This window comes from Rhodnius prolixus, unplaced genomic scaffold (assembly GCF_049639745.1).
Source record: "Rhodnius prolixus isolate KJV_2025 unplaced genomic scaffold, Rpr scaffold_1, whole genome shotgun sequence".
Taxonomy (NCBI): domain Eukaryota; kingdom Metazoa; phylum Arthropoda; class Insecta; order Hemiptera; family Reduviidae; genus Rhodnius; species Rhodnius prolixus.
In genome coordinates, this window is record NW_027411581.1 from 11,518,432 (window position 1) to 11,541,850 (window position 23,419).

General features: G+C 31.8%; 3 protein-coding genes across 11 annotated transcripts; 1 reads left to right on the forward strand and 2 right to left on the reverse strand.

The window, feature by feature from the left end:
- Positions 1-3,971: 3,971 nt before the first annotated feature.
- On the reverse strand, positions 3,972-7,717 carry Rrp45 (exosome complex component Rrp45). The gene is made up of 10 exons (XM_074128569.1): positions 7,554-7,717; positions 7,327-7,421; positions 6,473-6,695; positions 6,157-6,377; positions 5,858-6,079; positions 5,603-5,742; positions 5,377-5,531; positions 4,960-5,083; positions 4,211-4,261; positions 3,972-4,084 (listed from the first exon to the last, which is right to left on the reverse strand). Exons 1-10 carry the CDS (start codon positions 7,617-7,619, stop codon positions 4,077-4,079), a joined length of 1,305 nt encoding a protein of 434 aa, XP_073984670.1. The 5' UTR covers positions 7,620-7,717; the 3' UTR covers positions 3,972-4,076.
- A 1,024-nt stretch (positions 7,718-8,741) lies between these two features.
- On the reverse strand, positions 8,742-13,071 carry Mtap (Methylthioadenosine phosphorylase). 7 transcript variants are annotated; one of them, XM_074128665.1, is made up of 8 exons: positions 12,850-13,061; positions 12,615-12,779; positions 12,423-12,482; positions 11,340-11,485; positions 10,807-10,974; positions 10,276-10,531; positions 9,951-10,154; positions 8,742-8,932 (listed from the first exon to the last, which is right to left on the reverse strand). In XM_074128665.1, the coding sequence occupies exons 3-8, from the start codon at positions 12,435-12,437 to the stop codon at positions 8,891-8,893; spliced, it is 831 nt and encodes a 276-aa protein (XP_073984766.1). In that variant the 5' UTR covers positions 12,438-12,482; positions 12,615-12,779; positions 12,850-13,061; the 3' UTR covers positions 8,742-8,890. The 7 variants fall into 7 exon arrangements, with proteins under 7 accessions (XP_073984766.1, XP_073984743.1, XP_073984733.1 ...); XM_074128642.1 differs by lacking the exon at positions 8,742-8,932 and adding an exon at positions 9,185-9,819 and having other exon boundaries at positions 12,880-13,069; XM_074128632.1 differs by lacking the exon at positions 8,742-8,932 and adding an exon at positions 9,185-9,819 and having other exon boundaries at positions 12,615-12,801; positions 12,880-13,069.
- Positions 13,072-13,745: 674 nt separating this feature from the next.
- LOC141454366 (lon protease homolog 2, peroxisomal-like) lies at positions 13,746-22,585 on the forward strand. 3 transcript variants are annotated; one of them, XM_074128499.1, is made up of 17 exons: positions 13,762-13,826; positions 13,936-14,162; positions 15,329-15,413; positions 15,946-16,123; positions 16,950-17,059; positions 17,152-17,305; positions 17,437-17,587; positions 17,747-17,924; positions 18,795-18,979; positions 19,680-19,827; positions 20,062-20,265; positions 20,371-20,479; positions 21,188-21,342; positions 21,427-21,681; positions 21,757-21,957; positions 22,043-22,153; positions 22,301-22,585. In XM_074128499.1, the coding sequence occupies exons 2-17, from the start codon at positions 14,065-14,067 to the stop codon at positions 22,409-22,411; spliced, it is 2,433 nt and encodes an 810-aa protein (XP_073984600.1). In that variant the 5' UTR covers positions 13,762-13,826; positions 13,936-14,064; the 3' UTR covers positions 22,412-22,585. The 3 variants fall into 3 exon arrangements, with proteins under 3 accessions (XP_073984610.1, XP_073984600.1, XP_073984619.1); XM_074128509.1 differs by having other exon boundaries at positions 13,746-14,162; positions 17,182-17,305; XM_074128518.1 differs by lacking the exon at positions 13,936-14,162 and having other exon boundaries at positions 13,808-13,826.
- The last annotated feature ends 834 nt before the right edge of the window (positions 22,586-23,419 follow it).

Below are 23,419 nucleotides of genomic sequence, written 5' to 3' on the forward strand. Positions count from 1 at the left end.
ATTTTTTTCACTAACCTTCGTTGCGAAATAATCTTCTCTGACCGCAGAGAGTCAAATATCTCAGACCGCAACCTCGTGATTGCAACAATGCAATCAAACAGGTTGTGAAAACCAATTTCCCACTCCTCCTAGCACAGTCTACACAGCGTTAAAGAGGCTAAATAACTCCACCCTATGAAGATTTCTACCATGCTATGTTAGGAGGGCTACTCTTCTGATTATATTTTTTGGTTCCCAGCTAACCTGTGGGTCTCTAAGTTCTGATTTTACTAGATTGCATTTGATTCCCTGGTATGTCATTTCAGCCTGTTTTCCTTCCAAAGCTATTGCTTAAGAACCGTGTGCACGACACCGTTGGTATTGTCAAAGGCAGATTGTGGATCTACGAATGTAATAGATGCTCCATTGCTGGGCAGATGGTCAGTAACTACATTACTCCTGCCAGCATATCCCGGCACCCACTTAAAGACAACTTCATTGCACTCCCTGTATCCACTTTAATGTATTATCATTATTTTGTTGTGACACTTTCACTGAAAATGCAGAAAAAAAATAAATACTTGGCCATTTTGGTTGATCAATTTTGTTTGATTATTTTCTCAATAATGTTAATACATCCAGAGGTTCTCCCAATTTATACTGTTCCTAAATGAGATAACATTCATCTTCAACTTTTCTACTACTGAACCAATACAGAGTCAACGCCAATCCTAACACAGGTAAATTGCAGCTTTATTTTGCCAAAAAAGATGTCCATCCATCGACAGCAAGTTTTTATAGAAGTTGTTGGGCGGCTTAATATCCTCCATCAAACGATCCTTAAATGGGTTCTGCAAGTTGAAGAGTTAGCATTTTAGAGGGCCACGAGAGTACATTATACCCCCTCCAACATAGAGAGAAAGCCAATTAGAAGTTTCATTAGTTTCTCTGATTAACGTATATTTATCCAAATTACTTAAAAAGAAGAACTGACGCGGGAAGAAATAATGTGTGGGCAAAATGCAGTTTAGAAATACCACAACAGGAAGATTTATAGGAGTGTGGTTAGTAGTATCCGGAATAAGGGACTGGAGGTTTCCTATTGGCGGAACAGGTAACAGTGGGGAAGAGTAAATAAGAACAAATGACAATGAATGTTCTGTTATGTAACACAGTGTGTATGTAGTAAATGGAAAGTGTAAACTGTGTGCCCGACAACACCACTAGGGATGCATAAATACACATGGAACAAGTGAACAAGGGAATAGACTGCTAATGGGCCCACACCCCGCTCTGTCAGTTCAACTTCCTGCACAGTTCAAACCACCAACGCAAACCGGGTTTATCCACGCAAAACATCTTAAGCTCCAAGCTTTGCTAATTTTACTCTAAACAAACTATACTTAAAAATCTATTTGATTCTGTCTCCTCCAATAAATCCAATTATCAGAGTGGCAGAATCCTCACTTTACAGGGAAATAAATCTGAGACCACTCCCTCAACCTCTCTCTGAACATTCTCAAGTTTAGAGGGACAACTTTTATCGAATTAACTTAAACCATTTAATATCTTCTATTAAGTACCATGCTAGATCGATATGTCTAAATCAGGTCTAAGCTAGATAGATATGTCAGATATCTGTGTTAAAGAATTTAAAGTGTTTCGCATCTGAATCGCTCGCTTTGAAAGTTTTGCTGCATTGAACCAACAGTAATCTCTTCAAATAATGTTTATTCTATTATATACGGAAAACCAGTTTTTATTAAAAGACAATCGTCATCATGCAACATCACCACTTGGCGTAATTATTTCTCCAGGTCGAAATCTAAGCAGATTTTAGTTTATTATTTTTCACCATAAAATAGTAAAAATCGACTTAAATTGTTTTTCGCTTCAAGTAAAAATAAAATTAGCCATTTCATTTTTGAATATTACATTTGAATTGACCTTTTTCAAATTATCAAAACCTAAGGGGGCAAAATTAATAAAAAGAAAAAATCAATAATATATTTTTATGAAACAATTAGTGATAAATAAGTAATTAGAGGCAGAAGCTAAAGAACAGGAGGCTGCATTGACCAGGTGGAACTTACATAAGGGTGAAGTTTTCATTTTTAACAAAAAGCTATCAATTTTCTTTGATTGAAATTAAAACTATGACCCAATACATAAAACATTGCATTTTTATGCTATCTAACGGAGTTTGCTTGAACTAGAAATATTTAACAGTTCTGACAAATGCCGCTAGATAGCGTAAACATGCACTTTATCAATAATTCAGTAATTTCCATTTCGTTTATTTTATTCACTTTAATTGTTGGTAAAATAGTCTAATAGAATTAGAATAGCTAATAGAATTAGCTGTTTTATATTGTTATGAATTTATTCATAATTTTGAAGTTAATTTTTGTAGGATTAAGCTTAATTAATTCCTTTTATTCTACTGAAAATATTATATTAAATGAATAGTTTTTCTTTTACTTTTTTGTTATAATAATAACTAATTTCATTATAGAGGGCGGGGCTTTCAATTATTTACGAAAACTATTAATTTAGTATCATTTTAATAACACTAACTTAATCCAAGTCATCCATGTACTTTTGTAGGCTTCTTCAATGACCACCTTTTAAACCCTACCTTGTAAGTTTTAAAGCTCGCTGAAACTAATTATCTACGAAGTGCTTGGATTTACTTACTAGAACTTCGCAGTATCAAGAACCAACAGAAATACCTGATGGCACATTACCACCTCTAAGAATTACAACTTGTAGTTATTAATTACACCATTCTTTATCACCTCTAATCCTATTAATTAAATAAATAAGTGAAAAGAAATGGTCAGAATTTATTTTTTTATCGGTAATGTGCAAGATTGTTTTATCTAATAGCGCTTCTTAGAACTTTAGAATATCTAAGTTTTCAGCTGAAAAGAAAGAAGTTTGCTGCAGTGAGACATTCAATTCCTGGCTTTTGTTATGTGAAGTGAAGTTTACATCATAGCTTGTGACAGTTTCATCAGTACTTTAAGCGGTGAGTAGAATTCTTTAGCAGGACGCTACTGGTAAGGTGGGTTATTTAGAAGTTGAATTGGAATCAGACATTATGTTTAGCTACAATTATCCATTTAAAAATAATCGGTTTAGAAACAGATTATGTTTTAGTGAAGTTTTTGGTTCTTAATTAGCTTTATTACAATTTTTTCTTGGACAATTTTACATATTTTACTTAACCAATTTCGATTTTTTCACTTCCTTTTAAGAATACTTTTCTTCTCTTCAGCTAAGTCAAAGTAATATAATCGTAACTAATTTTTGAACTTGATTTGTAATAGAAAGATTACCTTCAAAATAGCATTTCGAATCTCAAAATATTGAATTTTTATTAGTTGGTTATTTTTATAATTTATAGTACTTAAGTACCTACATTTGAATCATTTTTGGATGGTTATTAAAATGCAATTTGCAAGGTTTGCACAAATAAAGGCCATATCCAGTTTTCTTGAATTATAAAAAATATTATTGCAGTAAATTTAGCTTCGTTTTTACACATTTTATTCTGACTTATTTTAGTCTTAATATGATGATTTTAATAATGGAATATAATGTATTATATATGGATTCGAATCCAGCGGATGACCCTCAAGATATTTTCCAACAGCTTATCCGGTGATGGGCAGTGTTATCTGTACCAACAGTGCACTGGAAAAAGCTCCGGGCGCCAATTACCTCAGATGAGGACGAGCCTTAAATTTAAATTTAAAAAAAAATCCCTAAAATTTAAACTTGTAAGCAATACCGTTCTTTCTTTTAGTAATCCTGTACGTATGTTTAAAAATTGGTTAGTGAACTACTCAAATGAATTAATAAAAACATTACACCATTTGTATACACAATTTTGAATTATGAAACAAAATAAAGTTAATATACCTATTTAAAAGTAATGTTATTTACAATTTAAAGATTTGTACTCCGTAGTAATATTTATAAAAATATACATATCAAAAAACAGATTTAATAAAATTCAGTACAAAGATCCTCTAGTCCTGCATGTACCTCTATAAAAACGCTTTGTTCTTTCCACAATTTTTTTAAAGAATTCATAAATCTATAAAAAAAAAAAGAAAAGTATATGTATACATCTATTCGCAATTATCACAAAATAAATTACATTAAACTAAAAAAGAAACTCTGCATATTAATAATATTTAGGAATAGCACACAGCTTGCTTACCTTTTCCTTCAAGAACTCGAACAGTTTCTTCCTCACTATCACCGCTAAGCTCTAAAAATTAAGAATTTATAACTGCATTAATAATAAATAATATATTTCTTTAAATCAACAAAAACATTTAACTGGATGATTTAACATTTTCCTATAAAGAACAGTTCCTGAAAACATTTCATAATTGTTATAGTGCACGACGTGTACACGTTTACAGTTTGATCAATAAAAAACTTTTATATAAATTAGAAACTGAACATCACTTGTCTGATAAAGTCTTTATGTTTCTACATAATCTGATGTGAATTTCCGATTGATATCTTGGAGGATGGAACTAACCTGTACACATTTTAAGCGAATTAAACGAACAGCATTAAGCAAGATTTTAAATCACTAAAGCAAAAAGTAAAATTTATTGTGCAAGATAATCGACTAGGAAGAACAACCAAATACAATTCAAGAATGCTTGAATTTAGCTTGTTATCTAGGTGAAAGAACTGTGATGGATAGGCATAATTCTAAGCAGAAGGAAAGCAGTCTGTAGTTCACTGGATTTGTCTTTTAGTCTATTGAACTACAATAGTCAGTCAGAGCCCCTCGAGGCTGTCGTAACAGCAGAAATTTTATTCAGTGATTTAATTAGTATATTAGAAGAGACATCTAGTGTTTGGCTGTGTGATAAAAAAAAATCACTTAATAAGAAATATATTCTACTTTACTTTAACATTTGGGGTAAAAAAATACTAACTAAATCTTACCAATATTATCGATAATTCTATCTTCATTAGTTACTGTTCCTACATAATCAACGTCATTTTCATCACTTTCATCCTCGTCAACCTGCCAAGTATCCTTATTTCCCGATGGTTCCCATTCGGGACACTGGTCATACAATCAAAGAATTAAGACAAAAATTAATCATAAGAAAAAATAAGGTGAAATAATGTCATTTTTAGTTTGAGTTGGCTCAACCACTTTGAGGTGTCATGGACGGAGGAATCTAGCGATCGTTCTTTCTACAAATTTCTATTATTAACATTTAATAAAATCCATGACCAAGACCGGGAATCAAACCCAGTACAAAAATACATCTTAGCTTTGCGGGCCTCATAATAATTGAAATTGTAATAGAATAATAATAATAATAATAATAATAATGCTAAGAATGTACATACTAATTCCTTCGTTTCTAAAGCTTCAATGCCAATGCCATTATGTTTATCTCTTGTGAACAACTTATCACTAACTGTAGATTCATTATCACTTCTTTCCTTAGAGTCATTATCATCTTCGGTATTTTCACTTTTTTCCAAGTCACTAGACGATTCATCTACAATTTAAAATACAAAATAATGAGCAAAAGTGTAAAAATACATATTACATTGTTTAAAATAATCTTACCTTTGTTATCAGCTACATCTTTAACTACATCACTATACTCATATGATATTTTTAAGACTTCTCTGTCTCTAGATGCAGCTAATATCCGATCAAGATGTATTAGTTTACTGAATCCCTCGGAATGCCCGCGCAGTTCAAATCTTAAATTAATAGCAGAAGCTTATCAGAACTGAATAAGATCAATTTATTATTCATATGTGTTTTATTAATTATAAAAGTAACTTTCTAACAGACTAGATTATCTTTCATAAACACCTTTTTTTATGATCTTCCTCTACAGCATTTTTAATTTTATTAACCAATTCTACGGCAATGTTAGCAGCCTTATTAGCGCAATTAAGAATAAGCGACTTATTTCCAATAGCTTTGCCACTGAAGTGAATTGCACAAACTTCTCTGTAGCTGTTCATTCCAAATACCAATTCGGCTTCACTGACTTTCTCTTCCAATCCCGTGGGATCAAGCAGTGTATGTTCACTAAATAAATACAAATAAAAGACTAAACATTTTTGAAATAATTTATTGAAAAAAAAAATATATATATATATACTAACCCATTACAAAATATAGCAAATGTCAACAGAATAGGATAGTGATTTATACTTAAAGGAACTGGGTCACAGTCTACCATTGAATGTACTGTAATTTCATAATTTTCCACTGAAATATTAGGTGTCTTGAAGTGCATTAATGCTGCTAACGCTGCGATAGAACAGCATGATAAAAGATTGCCATCATAGTTCAAAACGGTGACATCCAGACGAATATCCCAAACCTAGGTTTTTGCAACAGAATTCAATAAAGCTTTAATAAAAAAAAAAGAAAGACATCTTTTTCATAGATAAAAAAAAATAAATCTTGAAACATTACCTGTTCTTCTGAAATTATACAGAGAGCCTCAACATCTATACATCCTGACTCTCGAATGCATTTTTCAATAATCCTGTTAACGTGTATAGCAAGATGTGACTGATGACCAGTATCAAATTCTGAGCACACCATCTCATTGATATCAACGTTTATAAACAACAATCCTTCGTTTGGCCTGATTGCTCTTGGTTCATTCAGTTCACAAGTTACTTGCGCTACTGCTCTAAAATTGAAAATTGTGTCAGAGATGGTTTTATATACCTTAAGAGTGTTTGGAAGTCGCTAATAAGCCTGGCTATAGTCTCAGAAAATTGTCAATAAGCGTAAAATCCAAAATAATGACTTTAACAATAATAGGCTACCCTATGATTGTAAACACTTTTAAAAGAAATTAAGGTACGTAACTGCATGCAAGTTGTCAATGAGCTAATACACATATGTTTTGAATTGCCCAATAGGAGAGAAAATCACGTCTTTAGGGAACTCTCTGGATTTGTGAAATCCCAAAACTTACATTTATCTTGAATCTCGAACACTCAAATAATACACATAGGATTTGTGGAAGTAGTATTTGTGTGCTTGGGTTTACTGTACCCGAGGCTAATTCTGACATATAAACAAACACTCTCCATTAAAAGAACAAATTCGGACACTAAAGGGAGCCACGGTACATTATCGCAGTAGCATTGATTAATTATTTTTGCGAATAACTTAGCTCACTTGAGTTAAAGATGATTGAATATAAACTTTTAATTTCCTCAGTGTCTATTGAAGTTAGCAAGTACTGTAGTACAAAATAACAAATATTCATTTAAAGTTTGTAACTCTTTTTTTACATTTTTAGTTTCACTTACTTTGTTTCACCAATGGATACCGCTGCTGAGCCATAATCAGCACCAAAGTTAATTTGAATGTTTCGGAATTTATCAAAGTCACGACCATCAAGCCTCTAGAAAACATTTAGATAACTTTTTATATTTAAAAGTTATTTTTTACTTTTATTAATAAACTTAAAAAGTACCGGTTTTAACAATATTCTAAACATTATAATGTTAATATTATTTCTCACTACAATACTCACTTGACAACAACGAATGGCATTAACAACAAATTCTTTTTCACAATTTGACAATACTGTTTCTTTCATTTTTGACTGTTTATTTTGTAACTTATTAGTCGTAGGAACAATAAAGCAATACACTCTGTACACTCACTACATCATGGTTACAAACTCGGTGGACAGCCGAAATATTTATTTACGAAATACCATCGATTACTATTAAACTTCGATACCTGTTCGATTTCCCTTGGCTAACAGCTCATGAAATACGGACACATTTATTTTATTCATAAAATAAATAGCTCGAAATTCTTTTCAATGGCTTGTTGGAGAAAAACAACGTATTAGGTGACTTTAATCCTAATTAAAAGCATGTAAATTTGAACTTTGAAACACAATACATCTCTCTTACAAGTCCTGTTAAATTTGGGTGAATTCATTTGTAAAAAGCTCTGCCAATGACTTCATATTTGAAGCGTTTTAAATTTTAGACATAAATAAATAGGTGTGCTTATTCTAACGACTGTGGAGGGCTAGAACAGCATATAACATCCAACTTTCCTGTGTGACGGTCAATTAAATACTAATTTAAATTCTGGAAATTGAGAATTTGAAGAAGAGAATAAATATATCACCAGAGCTAGGTAACATCACGATCAAGATCCAATGCTTTGAAATCTTCTACTCTCCACAATCTAATAGCATCGTTGAATACTGTTGAAATGGAATTTCAGTTCTCCATCAGAAGGGTGGGCAACTACTAAAAAACACGCTTCTGAAATCTAAATTTCTGGAAAATGCTATCTTATATTCAACGCTTTTCAATTGCATTGCTTTTGTAGGTTTGTTCATATTAAAGAACGATAAAGAAGCTGAAATTGTGGCTGAAAAGTCAATAAGCTTTCACGCAAAGGCAAAAATCGTCTACACGAATACATTAGGCCAAGTTATCAGAGTAAATTCTTCTTAAAAAACAATGCTATACTTACCTCGAACGAATTTGCTACTTGGGTTCCTTCTAGAAGTAGACTCACATGAATCCAGATCCGAGACTTAGAAGACTTTAGAATGATAAAGAAGACTTAGAAGGGAACTAACAAAAGGAACACTATTTTACTATTTTATTGCTTCTCAGTTTTTGCCACAAGTAATCTTTTAATCTGATAACTTTAATCTGATAATATAGGTAGCAGATAAATAAATAAAAACTTCTTTTGATAAGAAACTTGTAATGCCATACCAAGATTATGTATATTTTATAACATTATGCATATATTTTACTAACTTGTAAACATTCTAAAACTTAGTATGAAATCCACACATTTATCTTCAATTAAGACTGTGTTCGCAAAATGAGTCTAATTTTTTTCCTTATGCATATTACCTTTTTTTACCACGGACTGAAACAGAAATTGTAAATTATATTTTATTACTGAAACAGTTACAATGTTATATAGCAATAACCAAAAGCTAAACTATTGCTGAATAGTCCACAACTACTGCTGAAGAGCAGGCGATTGATGCAGAAATCCTATTATTAGAATCGCTCTCTTCCTGAAGAAAGCTAAAGATAAAATGATTTGATGACATTCCGAGAATGAAGTGCAAAGAACTAATACTAAGATTAAAGAAAATACCCAAAATGAATAGTATTCCATTTGTGACTCCAAACGACTCAGTATGTGAAATTAAGAGGTATTGTCTAAAAAAACTATACACTGTCCGTTAAACAGAAGAGTGAAGAATATGAATAAATCCCAACATATGTATCAACTTAAATCAACCTTTGGACCTTTGTTTTGGCAAGGTTACTGAAAAAAGCCATTTCCTCACAAGGATAATTCGATTAAGGTTCAACCACACCAAATGCAAACGAAATAGTAAATTATCGAATTTATTTTCTAATAAATGGACCGCTAGGAGATATCTTTTTCTGTTCTCATACAATATAACGTACATTGTTCTTTGAGAAACTATCGAGTTTTCATTCATTTATTCATCACTAAAAACATCCTAATTTCGAACATAGGAAACTTCGCTGAATTAAAATAATAACTGAAAATAAACTAACAAAAATAAATCAATATCATTATCTTCAGGAATTTCGCAACCTGCAAATCCTTAGCTATAAAATAGAAAAATGAGAATAAGCAGGCCAGAAGTGAAAGAAGTACTGATATTTCTCACCTACCCCAATTACTGAAAAGTTGGATGCTGTATTTTGTTTTTAAACCGTATGGAGATAAAAGCTTGGATTCGAAAACGTCAAAATAAAAGTTTTTCGTCCCTAAAAATTTATGGTTATTTATGCATTTTATTCTAACAAAATCAAATAGGTAAACACAATTTTTAAAATTAGGGCGGAAGAACGAATGAATAAAGCCTTTAATAAAGAACGAATATTAAAGGTAAACGAACCTTTAATTCTGTAATTGTAGTAGACCAATCTAATTTAGCTATAATAGGTATTGATTTTAAAAATAATTCTTTAATATTTTTGGCATATTTTTTCATTGCAGCTTCAACTTCATCTACGTCAACCACGGAGCCGCGCCAACAATCGTAATCAGTCGCTATAGCTACAGCTGCATAACACAACCCTGCCTCTTTGGCTAGAATCACCTACAAGAAAAAAATCTTTTTGTAACTAGTAGCATTAATATTCAATTAGTTTATAAAGAAATTTTAAAAATATTTTAAAACATATTTTTAGATAAACCTATTACTTTTGTTAAGTACTTACTTCCGGAACTAAAGTCATATTGACCAAACTAGCTCCCCAGGTTCTGAAAAGATTACTTTCAGCTTTAGTGGAAAATCTGGGGCCTTCAATGCAGATCGCTGTGCCAGATTCATGTACTTTTAATTTAAGCTCTTTAGCTACATTTATAAGGAGCTTCCGAGTATCTTCACAAAACGCTGGTTCCATTGGAATGTGACAAACTCCAGGAAATTCTTCGGAAGTTCCATCAAAAAATGTTAATACCCTATGCTTCGTTCTGGAAAAAAATATAATGTGAAAATCTAAAACTTTCCTGACAGTAGTATGAGCGGAGTGTTTTAAAAGATTCACTGAATGAATTCTGGATCCGAACAGACTCTACTTTGTTAAACAAATAATTGCGATCTACGATAGAATGTTTGGTTTATACTAATATTATATAAGACTGAAGTGCAATGAAACAAAAGCAAAAGATGTTAAATATAGGATGTAGAAAATTGGTTGTTTGTTTAGGTTTTCTTAGCAACATTCAATAATGAAAAGGATGATCACCTATCAATAAAAGAGTCAATAACAACTAAATCTCCAGGAGCAATTTCCTCTCGAAGAGAACCAGTCGCTGTAGAAACGATCACATGAGTGCACCCAACTTTCTTCAGTGCCCAAATGTTGGCTCGATAATTAACATTTGTCGGACTAACTGAATGCTTCCGCCCATGCCTAAAAAAAAAGCACAATTATTCCCTTGTCGTGAGAGAGTTTTTATATAATTTGAGGACATTACACAATGGAGTTTTAAATTGTTAGGATTTTCTGCTACATTGAATGGTTATTACGTATCTAGAGGTGGGATAATCATGCAACATATTTTGAAAGAAAACCACGTAGGACATTCGCTAACCCATTTTCTTCTTTGTATTTTTCATCCTATTTTCGACCAGTGTCTTTTATTACTTCGTTCAACGAATGAGATATGCAGATTTATCCCTTGTCATTCTTTGGTAGCAAATTAAAACAGAAATTTTTTAAAAGTTAAATATACTTAAAAATAAATAATATAAATATAAAGAGCAATATTGTTTTACCTTGCCAGAACTACACAATCAATTCCTTCTATTTGACCTTCTAACAAAGCATCCGATGTAGGCCCATATGGAGTTTTGATATGATTTTCCACAACGTTTTTTAACAATTGAGGATCATCCAATCCAGAACCACCAATGATGCCAATCTGAAATGAACGATTAGCAATATTATAATATGTAATATATTAATTATTAATTTAAAAAAATACAGTTCTTGATTTCATGGATTCGTTCAATAAAACAATGATGTACTTTTACATCTTTTTTAACCCAGTCATAATTCTAATGCCTTAATGCGTGGTCTAGACGCTATAGCCATGGATCTTTGACACAAGAATTAAGGTCCTTTATTAAGTGAATCGATCAGAGTTCACATCAAAAGTTGTGGATAAATAATTTTAAACCTGATAGCAGTGTTAGTGTTATCTAGTGGATTTGGTTAAGATCCTAATGGCAAAGGCAAGAACCACCTTCTTTTAGCGTATGTGGAGCTCTGAACAGCATATTTTCCAGGAAGAAACAAATAGAGACTACCAAATCTTCCACTGCACTGAAAAAATAAGCTGAAAATGGAGAAATTTCTGATATATAAAGCGAATAAAGTACCGAACGAATTGAAATACTTCGTTTAATAAAAATACTGACTGTAATTAGCTCTTCATGAACCATCTTTTTACTAACACAACTAACAAACTACCCATCAAAGGACAAGAGCTGTGAGAAGTTTGTGAGGCAAGAGAAAATCTGAAGGCAGGATTTGGATTTTTTAAATCTCATCAAAAAATAATCAATGAACAGAACGCATTCAGTTGTCTGATGAGATCTTTTTTTTCGAAAGAGTTTTATTTTTTTTATCTAGCACTCAAGGTAAATTTATTTTTAAAAAAACATATCTACGTTTATCCTAATATAACTGATAACGCATTCTGAAAGCTGAGACTCGCCATGACTTTTACTGCCATATAAATATACAATATTTATTATTTTTATTAAAGCCATGCTTTGTTGGACAAATCAAATTGTAGCTAAAGCATAAATTGCAAACTTTTTTACAAACGACAATGAAATATAAATATCAATTACCTTAACTTTGGCCATAGTGTTGTGATGGAAGTTAACAAATGCAGTAACTTGTTACAGCAACTTAAAAAATAAAATAAAATAGAAATTAATATAATCTATAAGGTAGTTTTAAAATAGCGCAAGGCTGAAGTCTATATAATTTCCTTAAAGATAAATATAATTAGCAAGTAAAAATTTAGAGAACACACTTACCCTGTACGTAATACAATGTAAATGTATTGACTCAGTAATAGTAGCGACAATCTAACAATGCCAACATCAAGAGTGATTACGAGGGTTTATGTAATAATTAAAATCAAGAGGCGGCCCTGGCTTTAAGCACTGAGATATAAGATAGGGCATATTCCATACTTAAACCTATAGATTAATATTGATTAATCTGTAAATTAATTTTTGCTCACAATTATTTTAATTTAATGCAGCTTACTCTTAAAAGATTGGCTTTCTCTGAACCTACGTGAATGCTTGAGGTAAATTGAGCACAGGTTTCTCTTCTTTCCGAGCGCAAACTTTTGACTCCCAACAACTACTATCCTTTACATATAGATATGTTGCAGTATTACCAAAATTATGTGACTTATTTTGACAAAATTTTAAAAAAGATGTTACTGAGATTGTTTAGTCACTTATTTAAATTTCATATTGAGTAATAACTTGCTGTAATAAAAGATACATAAAATTCAAAAGTCAAGAATTTGGAAGGTTAATTTTTTCCTTATTGTAATATAAATTTTATTAAAATTTTTTATCAAAAAATTTAGAATTCGATGACAGAAGTTGTTCCGTAATTAATTTTTTCATGTTACAAGTACTTCCATATGTGACCTGAATTAAGAAACTTCTTAACAAGTTGTAAAAAACGTGCCTATTTCATGCAATAATTGGAAATTGGAATGTATGGATTTGAATCACTGATTATTCTAGTGCAAGCAATAAGTTCTAAGTTTAATGAGGCTATACTTAGGCACTAAACTTTCTCATTCAAAACATTGCCTCTGTTCTTCTCTCAATTTTAAACAGAATTAAAAAATCCAATGGTCAATTACTTCAAATGATCACAGATCATAGATCAATGTTAGAAAGAAAGAGGGACGTTTTGTCAGAATTAAAAGACCTACTTACGAAGAAGAAATGTTTACTCACGCCTAAGTTTGCCAAAAATATTTCCAATTATGAGTGATTAAGGGAAAATAGTAAAATAGTAAACCTAACAATTAATCAATAAATTTATTTTGCAGGTTGTATTAAATATTTTAAAAAATATTGTAAAGAAACAAATTTTTAATCGATAGTAAATAATCGACAACTTGTGATTGCAGTTCTGATAATGGGGAGGTTTGTGCTCTTAGCAAGCAGGTCAAAGTCAATTTGAAGTTGAAACGAACATAAGGAATACATGTAAATGTGTGTAGCTTGTTATCGCGAATTGTTCTTAATATAAGGCATCTTATTTATAGTACTACATAAAAAAATGTTCTGAAGCAGATGTTAATATGAATTACCTATCTTTCAGTTCTATAAACATCTGTACTTACGCAGCGCATAAAACTGTTTAGTCATTACGTGAAGTGTTCTGCTGTCCGTTTTTAAAATAAGATCATTTTCTTTTTTCAACTGAGAAAAACAGTTCAGTTATTACATTATGTTAGAGTCAGTAAAAATTCCTAAAAAAATACCCGTCATTTTGTTACCCAATCAAGTACTTTTGCCAGGAATGACACTCAGATTGGAATCCACTAAGTAAGACTTAACTTTCAATTATTATAAATAAAGCAAAATTAGATCAATTCTTTCGCGGTGTTTTTTAAACATGAATAAGCATGTTATGTAAGCACTGCAAATCTCTTACTTATTTTAAACCAGTAATTATTTTCTTGGGTTAAAAAACGAAAGACAAAGATTCAGATTAAATAATTGTACATCCATCAAATATTCCTTTGGATGAATTATTCCTTCTGCATGAAACATTATTGACATCTTTGAAGTTTTTAAAGCCGTAGTTCGTTTATATTTCTGTGAAGCTTTATCCCTTCGAAATACATAGTTGGAGCGTACAGGGTTTTTTCTGCTCTCTAAGTGTTTATCTATATTTATAAAATATTAAAAACTTTTCAAAAGACTTCAACAGTTTTGTTCACCAGTAATTGTTCTGGTGAGTATCCATCTCGTTAAGACCAACAGTCATTTTCAAAAAAAAAGTGATTCTTGGCCTATAATTTGCTGAACATATTTATAAGCGTCCAGACCAGACCACAACTATAGAAAGACTTATCTTGGAGTTACAAAAAGTGGCACAGTTGCCGTTCTTGTTACTCTTGTCTTCATCGGGTTCTAAATAACTTTTCCTAATCCGGTATATGCGATTTCCTTCATTAGGACTTCCATTTAACACGATTTAAAATTGAAAATGATTCAGTGTTGAACCCTATCCATTACCCAACTTCTGATCAACATCCGGTCAGACTCATCATTAAATGGAATACCTCAGTCAGGATTTGAACGTTTACCAGTACATCGCGCCACGGTAAAGCTCGAAATCAGGCTGATAGACTCGTTAATCTCATACCAAGGCCGTACTAAATTAGTTTATTCCGAAACCACTTCCTCTGTCTCGCAATCTCCTGACGGTCATGACCTCCTGGTTGCATTGTTGCCGAATCGACCCTTTGTCTACCTCTGTTGAACGGTAGTTGACTCCTTAAGCACTTTTTTGGCCATCAATCATCAGCCTTACACTAAATGTGCCCGTACCGTAAGAGAATCCTCATTTGTACACAAGTAACAATATCGTTCCTTTACTCCCATGTGTTCCCTTATACTTTTTGAAATTTAATAAAGCAAAAATAAAATTTAACAAATGCGTATAGATGACAACATCGTTAATCAGCTAATATTTTAACTTACAGTGGTCATATAATGGAGCTTAATATGAAGAAGGGTCTTGACCTGCCTATAATAGTCGGAGTAATTCCCACAACAGAAAGCAGGAAGGTGCGAAAAATTGTATTTTGTTTTGTGAATGATAGATTTAAAAAATATGTGCATATAAATGCTTTTTTGCAGCTTTAGACAAAAATTGTACTGATAACTGAATGTAGATTGTTGGACTTCTCTATTAATTAGTATTAATTTCATTTTATATTTTAATCCTTAAGAAGAAAATTTCAGTGAGTTATAGCTTGTAATTATTGCAGTTACGTCCTTCGCGTTAAGTACTAGGGTAACATTATGTTACTTCCACAGAATAGAGAAGAAAATGCTTCTTTTTTATGTGTGGCCAAGTTTATGTACTTCATTATCTTAGTAAACAATGATTAGTATTTTCCAAAAATGTCCTTTACACCTTCAAAGGACAGATACTTTAAATTTTCTTCTTTAAATATTGGTTCAAGCTAAGAAGTGGAATCTATAAAAAACTTTAAAACTGCAAACATTAAAACTATAAAACGACAAATATTTTGGTTAAACCTTCGCTGTAACATAATAGAAAAGTGGAATAATAAAACCATATTTTTTGCCAAAGGAACCTACAGAAGGCACTGTCGGCACTGCTGCTATAGTTAACCAAATTTTGAGCGTGGCAGTACCTCGGAGAACAGTAACCCTTACCTGCACAGGATTAACCAGAATCCGTCTACTAGAAACTTTCAATAAAAAAAATTATTCATTGGCGACAGTTGCAGAATTAGAAGATAAAATAGGTAACATATTAGTCTACATTTCATCTATTCTATAATTCAAGTAAAATATTGAATTATATGAAAGAAAATTTATCTTTGAAACATTTCTAACTTTGCGATTCTACAATGCAATCTTAGATGGCAGTGAGCTCGTTCATCTAACTGTGCCATCATAATACACTATTCTATTTTCCATCCAAAAAGTTCTTTATGTAATTTATTTTATTTTTTATTTTGAAGAGTAAATGTTTAAGCCTAGCAGGAGTTCTTAATCTCAGTCGGTATTCGAGCGACTGCGCTAAGGGAATCATAAAACATGAATTTAAATTTATTACTTGCTTTCACTTAATTAACGCTTTAAGATCATTGAGCCCTAAACCTTCTCCAGTGCATTGTTAGTTTTTCTCATAATAGGTTGTAATGTTCTCTACCGTATAGTAAGTGAAAGAGTGTAAGATTTATTATTTTTTATTTTATTTTTTTTTAATGATTTAAGGCGCGTCAACATATGAGGTTATTGGCGCCCGGAGCTTTTTTCAGTGCACTGCCGGCCTCCGGACAGTGTTACCTCGTTACAAAAAACACTATCCATCACCGGACAGTGAGCTGTAAGAAGCTCCTAGGAAGAGAAAATCTAAGGGTCAGCAATTGGATTCGATCATGCTATCTCCGCATGGGAATCATCCATTACGCTAACCGCATAGCCAATTCCTTCCATGATGATGATGATTATTATTATTATTATTAATAATATTAATTAATTGTGACACTCCTGTGAAACTTCGGTTCCGCACAGTTAGATTGACTTTTAACAATACATTATTGGATTGTATCTCTTGTATTTTAGATGTCGAATCAACCGAACAAGTAAGTGAATTGATGGAACAGTTAAAGACTATTCTAGCCAAATTGTTTTATGCTTTCAGCTTACAAGACTTGTCACATTTAAAACTTGAGGTAATTTAAAGAATTCTTAATTATTGTCAATATTTAGAGTTGAGTTATTTATTTATTTGAATGTTAACTCTATTATATATTTATTTTTATAGAAAGCTTTTGATTCCATATCAAATACCCAGTTGATTGATCTATGTGCTGCTTTTGTATCCACATCGTTTGAGGAAAAACTCGAAATATTACAGACAGTAGATCTTTGTAGCAGGTTGAAGAAAGTGATACCTCTTGCACAAAGATACGTAAAAGGTGAGTAGAATTTAGTGTAGTAGCAATACACTATAGCGTAATTTTTCATAAATATATATATGTAAATTAATCAGCTACATTCATTTAAAAAAAATCAATGCAATATGAATTTAAGAAAACTTTTATTTTAGAGATTGGCAATCCATTGGCATTGGTTAGTGGACGTAAGCCAGTAGAAAGAGGTGTTGTCATGAAAATATTAGATAATAGACATGCGCACCTTCCAGCACATTCTGAAAGTAATGAATCTAAAGACATTACTGAACTTAAAGAAAAACTAAAGTAAGAAACTGTATATATTTAAATATATATACATTTGAATATATTTTCTTAATATTAATAATACATACATATTAGATACTCCTTCACAATTGCTTTTCTCTAAATATTGTCAATGTTAAAGTTAAATAAAGCTTCAATTCAAATGTTTATGACATTCAGGAATGCCAACTTACCACCTCATGCAGAGAAAATAGCGACAAGAGAATTAGCGCGTTTACAAAAAATGAGCTACTACAATCCAGAGCATGCGCTAATTCGAAATTACATTGAGTTAATTGCCGACTTACCATGGTCTGTTTCATCAAGCAAAGAAGTGGATGTCAGCCAAGCGAAAGAAGTAAGTTTAAGTGAAGGCAAGGCCATTTTAATTCTACTTTTCTTCCTCTCAGCCTCGTTGCTCATAGTGCGGAGGTGAACAGTGTTTTCTGCAAAGAAATATTGACAATAGACCTGTAGAGAAACAGGCTCCAAAGGTCAACAACCTGACATTTTCCGCGCAATTAATTAAAAATATACATCATTTTTGGCTTAACTGCCCTAGCAGCAGCTGCTCCCAATCATATTTGCCCGTGTTTTGCTTCTCCACTCAAGAATACCAATAATTAGCAAATCCGTCTTTACATCTAAAGCCGCAGAAAGCTTCGGGGACTCATTCTGTGATCCTGTCTACGTAGCCTTCCAATTTTTATGAGTCTCTAGTACTGATCAAATTCAGTTATTTTCTGAATCAATGAACATCATAAAAAACTAGGGGCCACAAATGATGTGTTCCGAAAAAACGGGGTGGCCGTTCATTAATCCTTCAGCCTTATCTTTTGCGGAAAATTCTACATTGACTTCATGAATTCTTCAAGTTTTCGGCAAACAACAAGGATGTAGTATTTTAGGAATTAAAGACTGCACATTCCAAATCGCTTAAATTCATATTCCATTCCTAGATCCTTTTTTCTGTAAATCAGCCTGGTTTGCCTTCAGTTTCATTACCATAAATTGGAAGGAGAAGTACCAAGCCCAATTCGTCAACTGGCTTGAAGCTGGAATTTGATTTTGTGTTTAAAGAAGGCTGTCTTCATTAAACAAAAAAAAAAAAAATACACGTTGGTTCAAATTTAAACTTAATTTATTTTACGATAGAACCAAATTAGGCATTATGATTTTTATTTATTTATTTTTAACTTTAAGCTCATATAATTTATTTTATTTTCAGGAACTGGATAGAGATCATTACGGCCTGTTCAAACTAAAACGTAGAGTAATTGAATATTTAGCCGTAAGTAAATTGAATAATAACAACCTGCGTGGACCAATTTTATGTTTTGTTGGACCTCCTGGTGTGGGAAAGACAAGTGTAGGACGATCTGTGGCGAGCATTCTAGGCAGGCAGTTTCAAAGGTAAAAGTTTTTTAGCTTCTCTCGACTTAATTTAAATTTCGTTTACTAATAGGTTTATAAATTTTACAGGAGAAGTATCTTAATTCAGCATTTGCTTTATTAAGTTTGTTTCCAAAGAGACATTTCTTTAGAATGTTTAATACGTTGCCTTGCATAATTCATCATTACATGCAGTTATAATTGAAGTCTAAGATATTCGTAAATTCGGAAGAGCTAGTCTACATTTGTGCTCGAGTTTTTCTTAATTTTAACGAAGACCGTTTATGTAATCATTTTTTCTTGGAATTCTATTTCTTTAATTCTATGGGAAAATTTGTAACAGTTGCGAAGCACATTTTTATTAATGCAAGTTTATAGTTCAAATCCAAGGTAATCGTTTATTCGGAAGAGCGAATTTTATAGTAGTACGAGTTTTTCTAAAAATATGTGGTACAACTATTTTTCATCATTTTCATGGTCTTAATTTTTATTAATTTTGTCTTTAATCTTCGAATTTCAATTGCGATATCTTTTTTTTTTTTAACATTGATAAAATAGATTTATTTAAACATTTAAGTTTGAAGGCAATTTTATGGTAATATTTGGGTGGGGGGAGGGAGCATATAACAGCAAGGCAATATAACGTATCTTATGCTACACCTATTTTTCTTTCAGCTTATTATTAGACTCGAAAAAAAAAAATTAACTATTCCTTTTGTAGAATATCTTTGGGAGGAATCGCTAATCAATCTGATATAAGAGGTCACCGAAGAACCTACATAGGTTCAATGCCCGGGAGAATTATTCAGGCTATAAAAATGGCCGGAACAAACAATCCAGTTATTCTTTTGGATGAAATTGATAAGCTGGTATCATTTTTTTTATCTATAAAAATATCTTGAGTTTCAATAGCAACTTCTACAATAATTTGTGTTTTAATGAGCATCTTTACTTGACATTTTGAGTATTACTGCTTTAAAAGACTTACTTTAAATCAAAAAATCTTTTCTTTGTATTAATGTACAATGTTATATCATTAAAATCTTGAGATATAGTTGAGATATTATTTTGGTGTAGTTTAATGATTAAAAATCCTTTGATAGGGACGAGGAGTACATGGAATTCCAGCTGCTGCCCTCTTAGAAGTACTAGATCCTGAACAAAACTGTAATTTTGTGGATCATTATCTGAACATTCCATTTGATTTATCGCAAACAATATTTATAGCCACAGCAAACACTACGTCCACTATTCCATCCCCGCTGCTTGATCGGCTAGAAGTTATAAAGGTTTCTGGATATGCCCAGGTAATATTATGAATGCGATTGTTAATTAGACATAAATTTAATCGATTAATGAAAACTTCTTCTTTTTTTATTCTGCTTTAATTGCCACAATCATTCTTATTTCAGGAGGAGAAATTTCAAATTGCTAAAAATTATTTGTTACCAAAGCAAATAAATATGCATGGACTTAAATCAAAAATGCTAATAGTGCCTGATAACACCATTAATTTATTAAGTAGGTATACTTCAGGAATGTTTTCTGTCACGCATATTTTCTACAATATAATTTCTACTTGTGGATTATTTATCCTATACATTAAAACTTTTAATCTGTAGTGAGCCTCTCGTATTTATGTGACGGCATTAAGAAATGCCTCAGAATGTTGAAAAGTTTTTGATATAGAATTGGAGTAATATTCTACAAAATCCTCAAGAGATTTGCTGGTTATAACAATGGTTCAACGAAATTAACTCATAAGGAGCATAAGTGCTGTAGGTTTTACCAAATCCGCTTTATAGAGAATATAGTTAAAATTAAACATACCTCATATATTTCTTACTTTGAATGCGCTATTACCTCGAGGCGACTCCTTAGAAATCCTGGAGATATCTCTCGCCTCATCTGTAAGTTTATTAATTACATCAGGATAGGCGCTATCAGGACCATAGACGTCGATGCGCAAAAAAAAAAAAAAAAATACATCGGGACCTGAGTCATTTTCTGTGAAAGTCGTATTTTTGTAAACAAATGGTTGTTGATATTGAAGATTGTAAAAGCATATATTCTAATCTATAGTAAAAAGCATTTTATATATAAATATACACGTATACTTTACTTAAGAGGAGAAGAGAAAGAAATTACCATTATTGAGCTCCATTTTATTTGCTTCATCAATATCATCATTAAGACCACTCTTAACCTTTCCACATGTTTGTATTGCAGTTAAAGGTTACACGAAGGAAGCAGGTGTCCGAGCAATTGAAAGGAAACTAGCTGCAGTATGCCGTGCTGTAGCAGTCAAAATAGTAGATCCCAAAACAAAAGAATCTGATATTCCTGTTTTAATAGATGCGGAAAAAGTGGTTGAAATTTTGGGAGTAAGTTTAATTGTTTAAGTGTACGAAAAAAATGTATCTTTTTTTTTTATATAACTAGTGTAAGTTGTGCTTTTTTTCTCTTAGGGTAGTGTTTACTTGGAAGAGGACATACAGAATAGAACTGGGGTAGCAGGTGTAGCAGTTGGCCTTGCTTATACATCAGTAGGGGGGGCTGTGTTGATAGTTGAAGCAACCCTTTTACCATCGCCTGCAGGTGTTACGTCGGAGATTCTGCCTTCGTTTCCGTCACCAAACCTAGTACTCACTGGACTTTTGGGCGACGTCATGCGAGAATCTGCACAACTTGCTTTAAATTGGCTCAGAAGTGTTGCCCACAAGGTATATTACTTAAAATTATTATTATGCAATAAATTTTCCACTGTATAAAATTAATTTATTTTTTTCTCTTCTTAGTATGCTTTGGTAGAACCTGGACAGGATTTACTGAAACATAACGGTGTACACATTCACTTTCCTGCGGGTGCTGTAAGTAAAGAAGGTCCATCTGCAGGGGTGACTATTGCTGTTGCACTGATATCTCTCTTTACTGGTCTACCAGTCGATACCAGTATGGCTTTTACTGGGGAAATAACACTTCAAGGCATTGTTCTACCTGTAAAGATTTTTAAAACAGAATTTAATTTGGATGTGAAATTTGTTTTAGAATGTAATTTTTTATTTCTTTGTTTTTGTCTAATAGGTTGGTGGACTTCGCGAGAAAATATTAGCTGCTCAGCGAGCCGGTCTAACAAAAATTGTTTTGCCAAAAAAATCAATTAATTACGTGGATGAAATACCAAAAGACATATTGGTAAGTACAAAATAAAATCGATAGAATTTTCAATCTTTGAAATGCACATGAAACACTTACATGTAACTAGAAAACAAATGTATATTCTCTTTGTAATTAATTTATGTTTAGTAAAGCCTTGTGATAAAGTTTATTTATTTATTTTAGAATTCATTAGAACTTATATATGTGAGCCGAATGTCTGAAGTTGTCGAAGCTGCTTTTAGTGGACAGGTTTCAGAAACATCCAGTATAGAAACCGTCAAATGCAAATTGTAATTTAGAAGTTTTTATTTTATTTGTTGTATAATTGTATTTAAAAAAGACAATTAGGTAAGAACTTTGGAATGAAGTCAATTAGTTAGAGAAGACAGAAGTTAAGTCTGAACTCGTTTAATATGTAAACTGTAAATATTGAAATTATAAATATATATTGTAAATTTACAAAACAAATTTGTATTTTATTTCCAAAAGTTAGTTTTCAAGAAAGTGCAGATATACAAGTAATAATAATATTATAGTAGTATAATTATATTGTTTTTTCTTTCCTTATTTTTAAAATCTTTAATTTTTTCTTTCTAAAAGTGATACTTGCAATCTGTCCACACAATCGCGAACTTTTCAAATTTGTCGAAAATCACCTGGAAGGATGTAAGAACGTAATAAACTCCTTTAAGTAAAGAGCTTTATAGGCAATTTCTCTTCGCCCATGCGTTATCTAACTGTACATGTCTTTCTCTTGATAGAGATGTTGTTAGTCCCAATTTTCTTTATTGCTCAAGTCCATTGATTGATCTTGGACAAAGTAGCGAGATTCTTCCAGAAGATACGAGAATATTGAGAAGGAGAGATGGGTCTAGAATATACCAACAAGTACAAGTAGAGCTGGACGGCGCCGACCGGTTTGTAAGTCCAAAGCCACTTGTAACGTGTCACTGTGAGGTTATTAGTGAGGTAAAGAGAACTGAAAGACTTTTTATATTTATTTACTTCGTTTGTGGATTGCGTTATTGTTGTTATTGCTGTGTAATTAAGAGTCTGGCCTATTTTATCAAATCGTATGTACGTACTTGTTAACTAGTTTTATAACGAGTTAAAAACTTTATACATAGATACTTAGGAAAAATCGCTACATAAAGCCAAGAGCTGTGGTTATATTTGAGTAATCTTAGGTAGTCGTATTTATGGTTTGGTGCTATTTAGATTAGATACACATACATAAGTTTCAGCAAAGTAAGAGGAATCAATTTTAAGTTTTTAATTCTGAATAATGGGTTAAAATTATAT

Bases quoted from the DNA above. Each gene is read 5' to 3' on its own strand.
- Rrp45 (XM_074128569.1), bottom strand. From the start codon at position 7,619: ATGAAAGAAACAGTATTGTCAAATTGTGAAAAAGAATTTGTTGTTAAT. The intron at 7,422-7,553 runs GTGAGTATTGTA...AATGTTTTCTAG, and splicing joins ATGCCATTCGTTGTTGTCAA to AGGCTTGATGGTCGTGACTT. The intron at 5,532-5,602 runs GTAAGATTATTT...TTTAAATTGTAG, and splicing joins AGATGTAGCTGATAACAAAG to ATGAATCGTCTAGTGACTTG.
- Mtap (XM_074128659.1), bottom strand. The intron at 10,975-11,339 runs GTAAAACAATAT...CTTTTTTTTTAG, and splicing joins GATTGTGTAGTTCTGGCAAG to GCATGGGCGGAAGCATTCAG. The intron at 10,532-10,806 runs GTGATCATCCTT...ATTTTTTTCCAG, and splicing joins ATTGACTCTTTTATTGATAG to AACGAAGCATAGGGTATTAA.
- LOC141454366 (XM_074128499.1), top strand. From the start codon at position 14,065: ATGTTAGAGTCAGTAAAAATTCCTAAAAAAATACCCGTCATTTTGTTA. The intron at 18,980-19,679 runs GTAAAAGTTTTT...TTCCTTTTGTAG, and splicing joins CTAGGCAGGCAGTTTCAAAG to AATATCTTTGGGAGGAATCG. The intron at 21,682-21,756 runs GTATATTACTTA...TTCTCTTCTTAG, and splicing joins TCAGAAGTGTTGCCCACAAG to TATGCTTTGGTAGAACCTGG.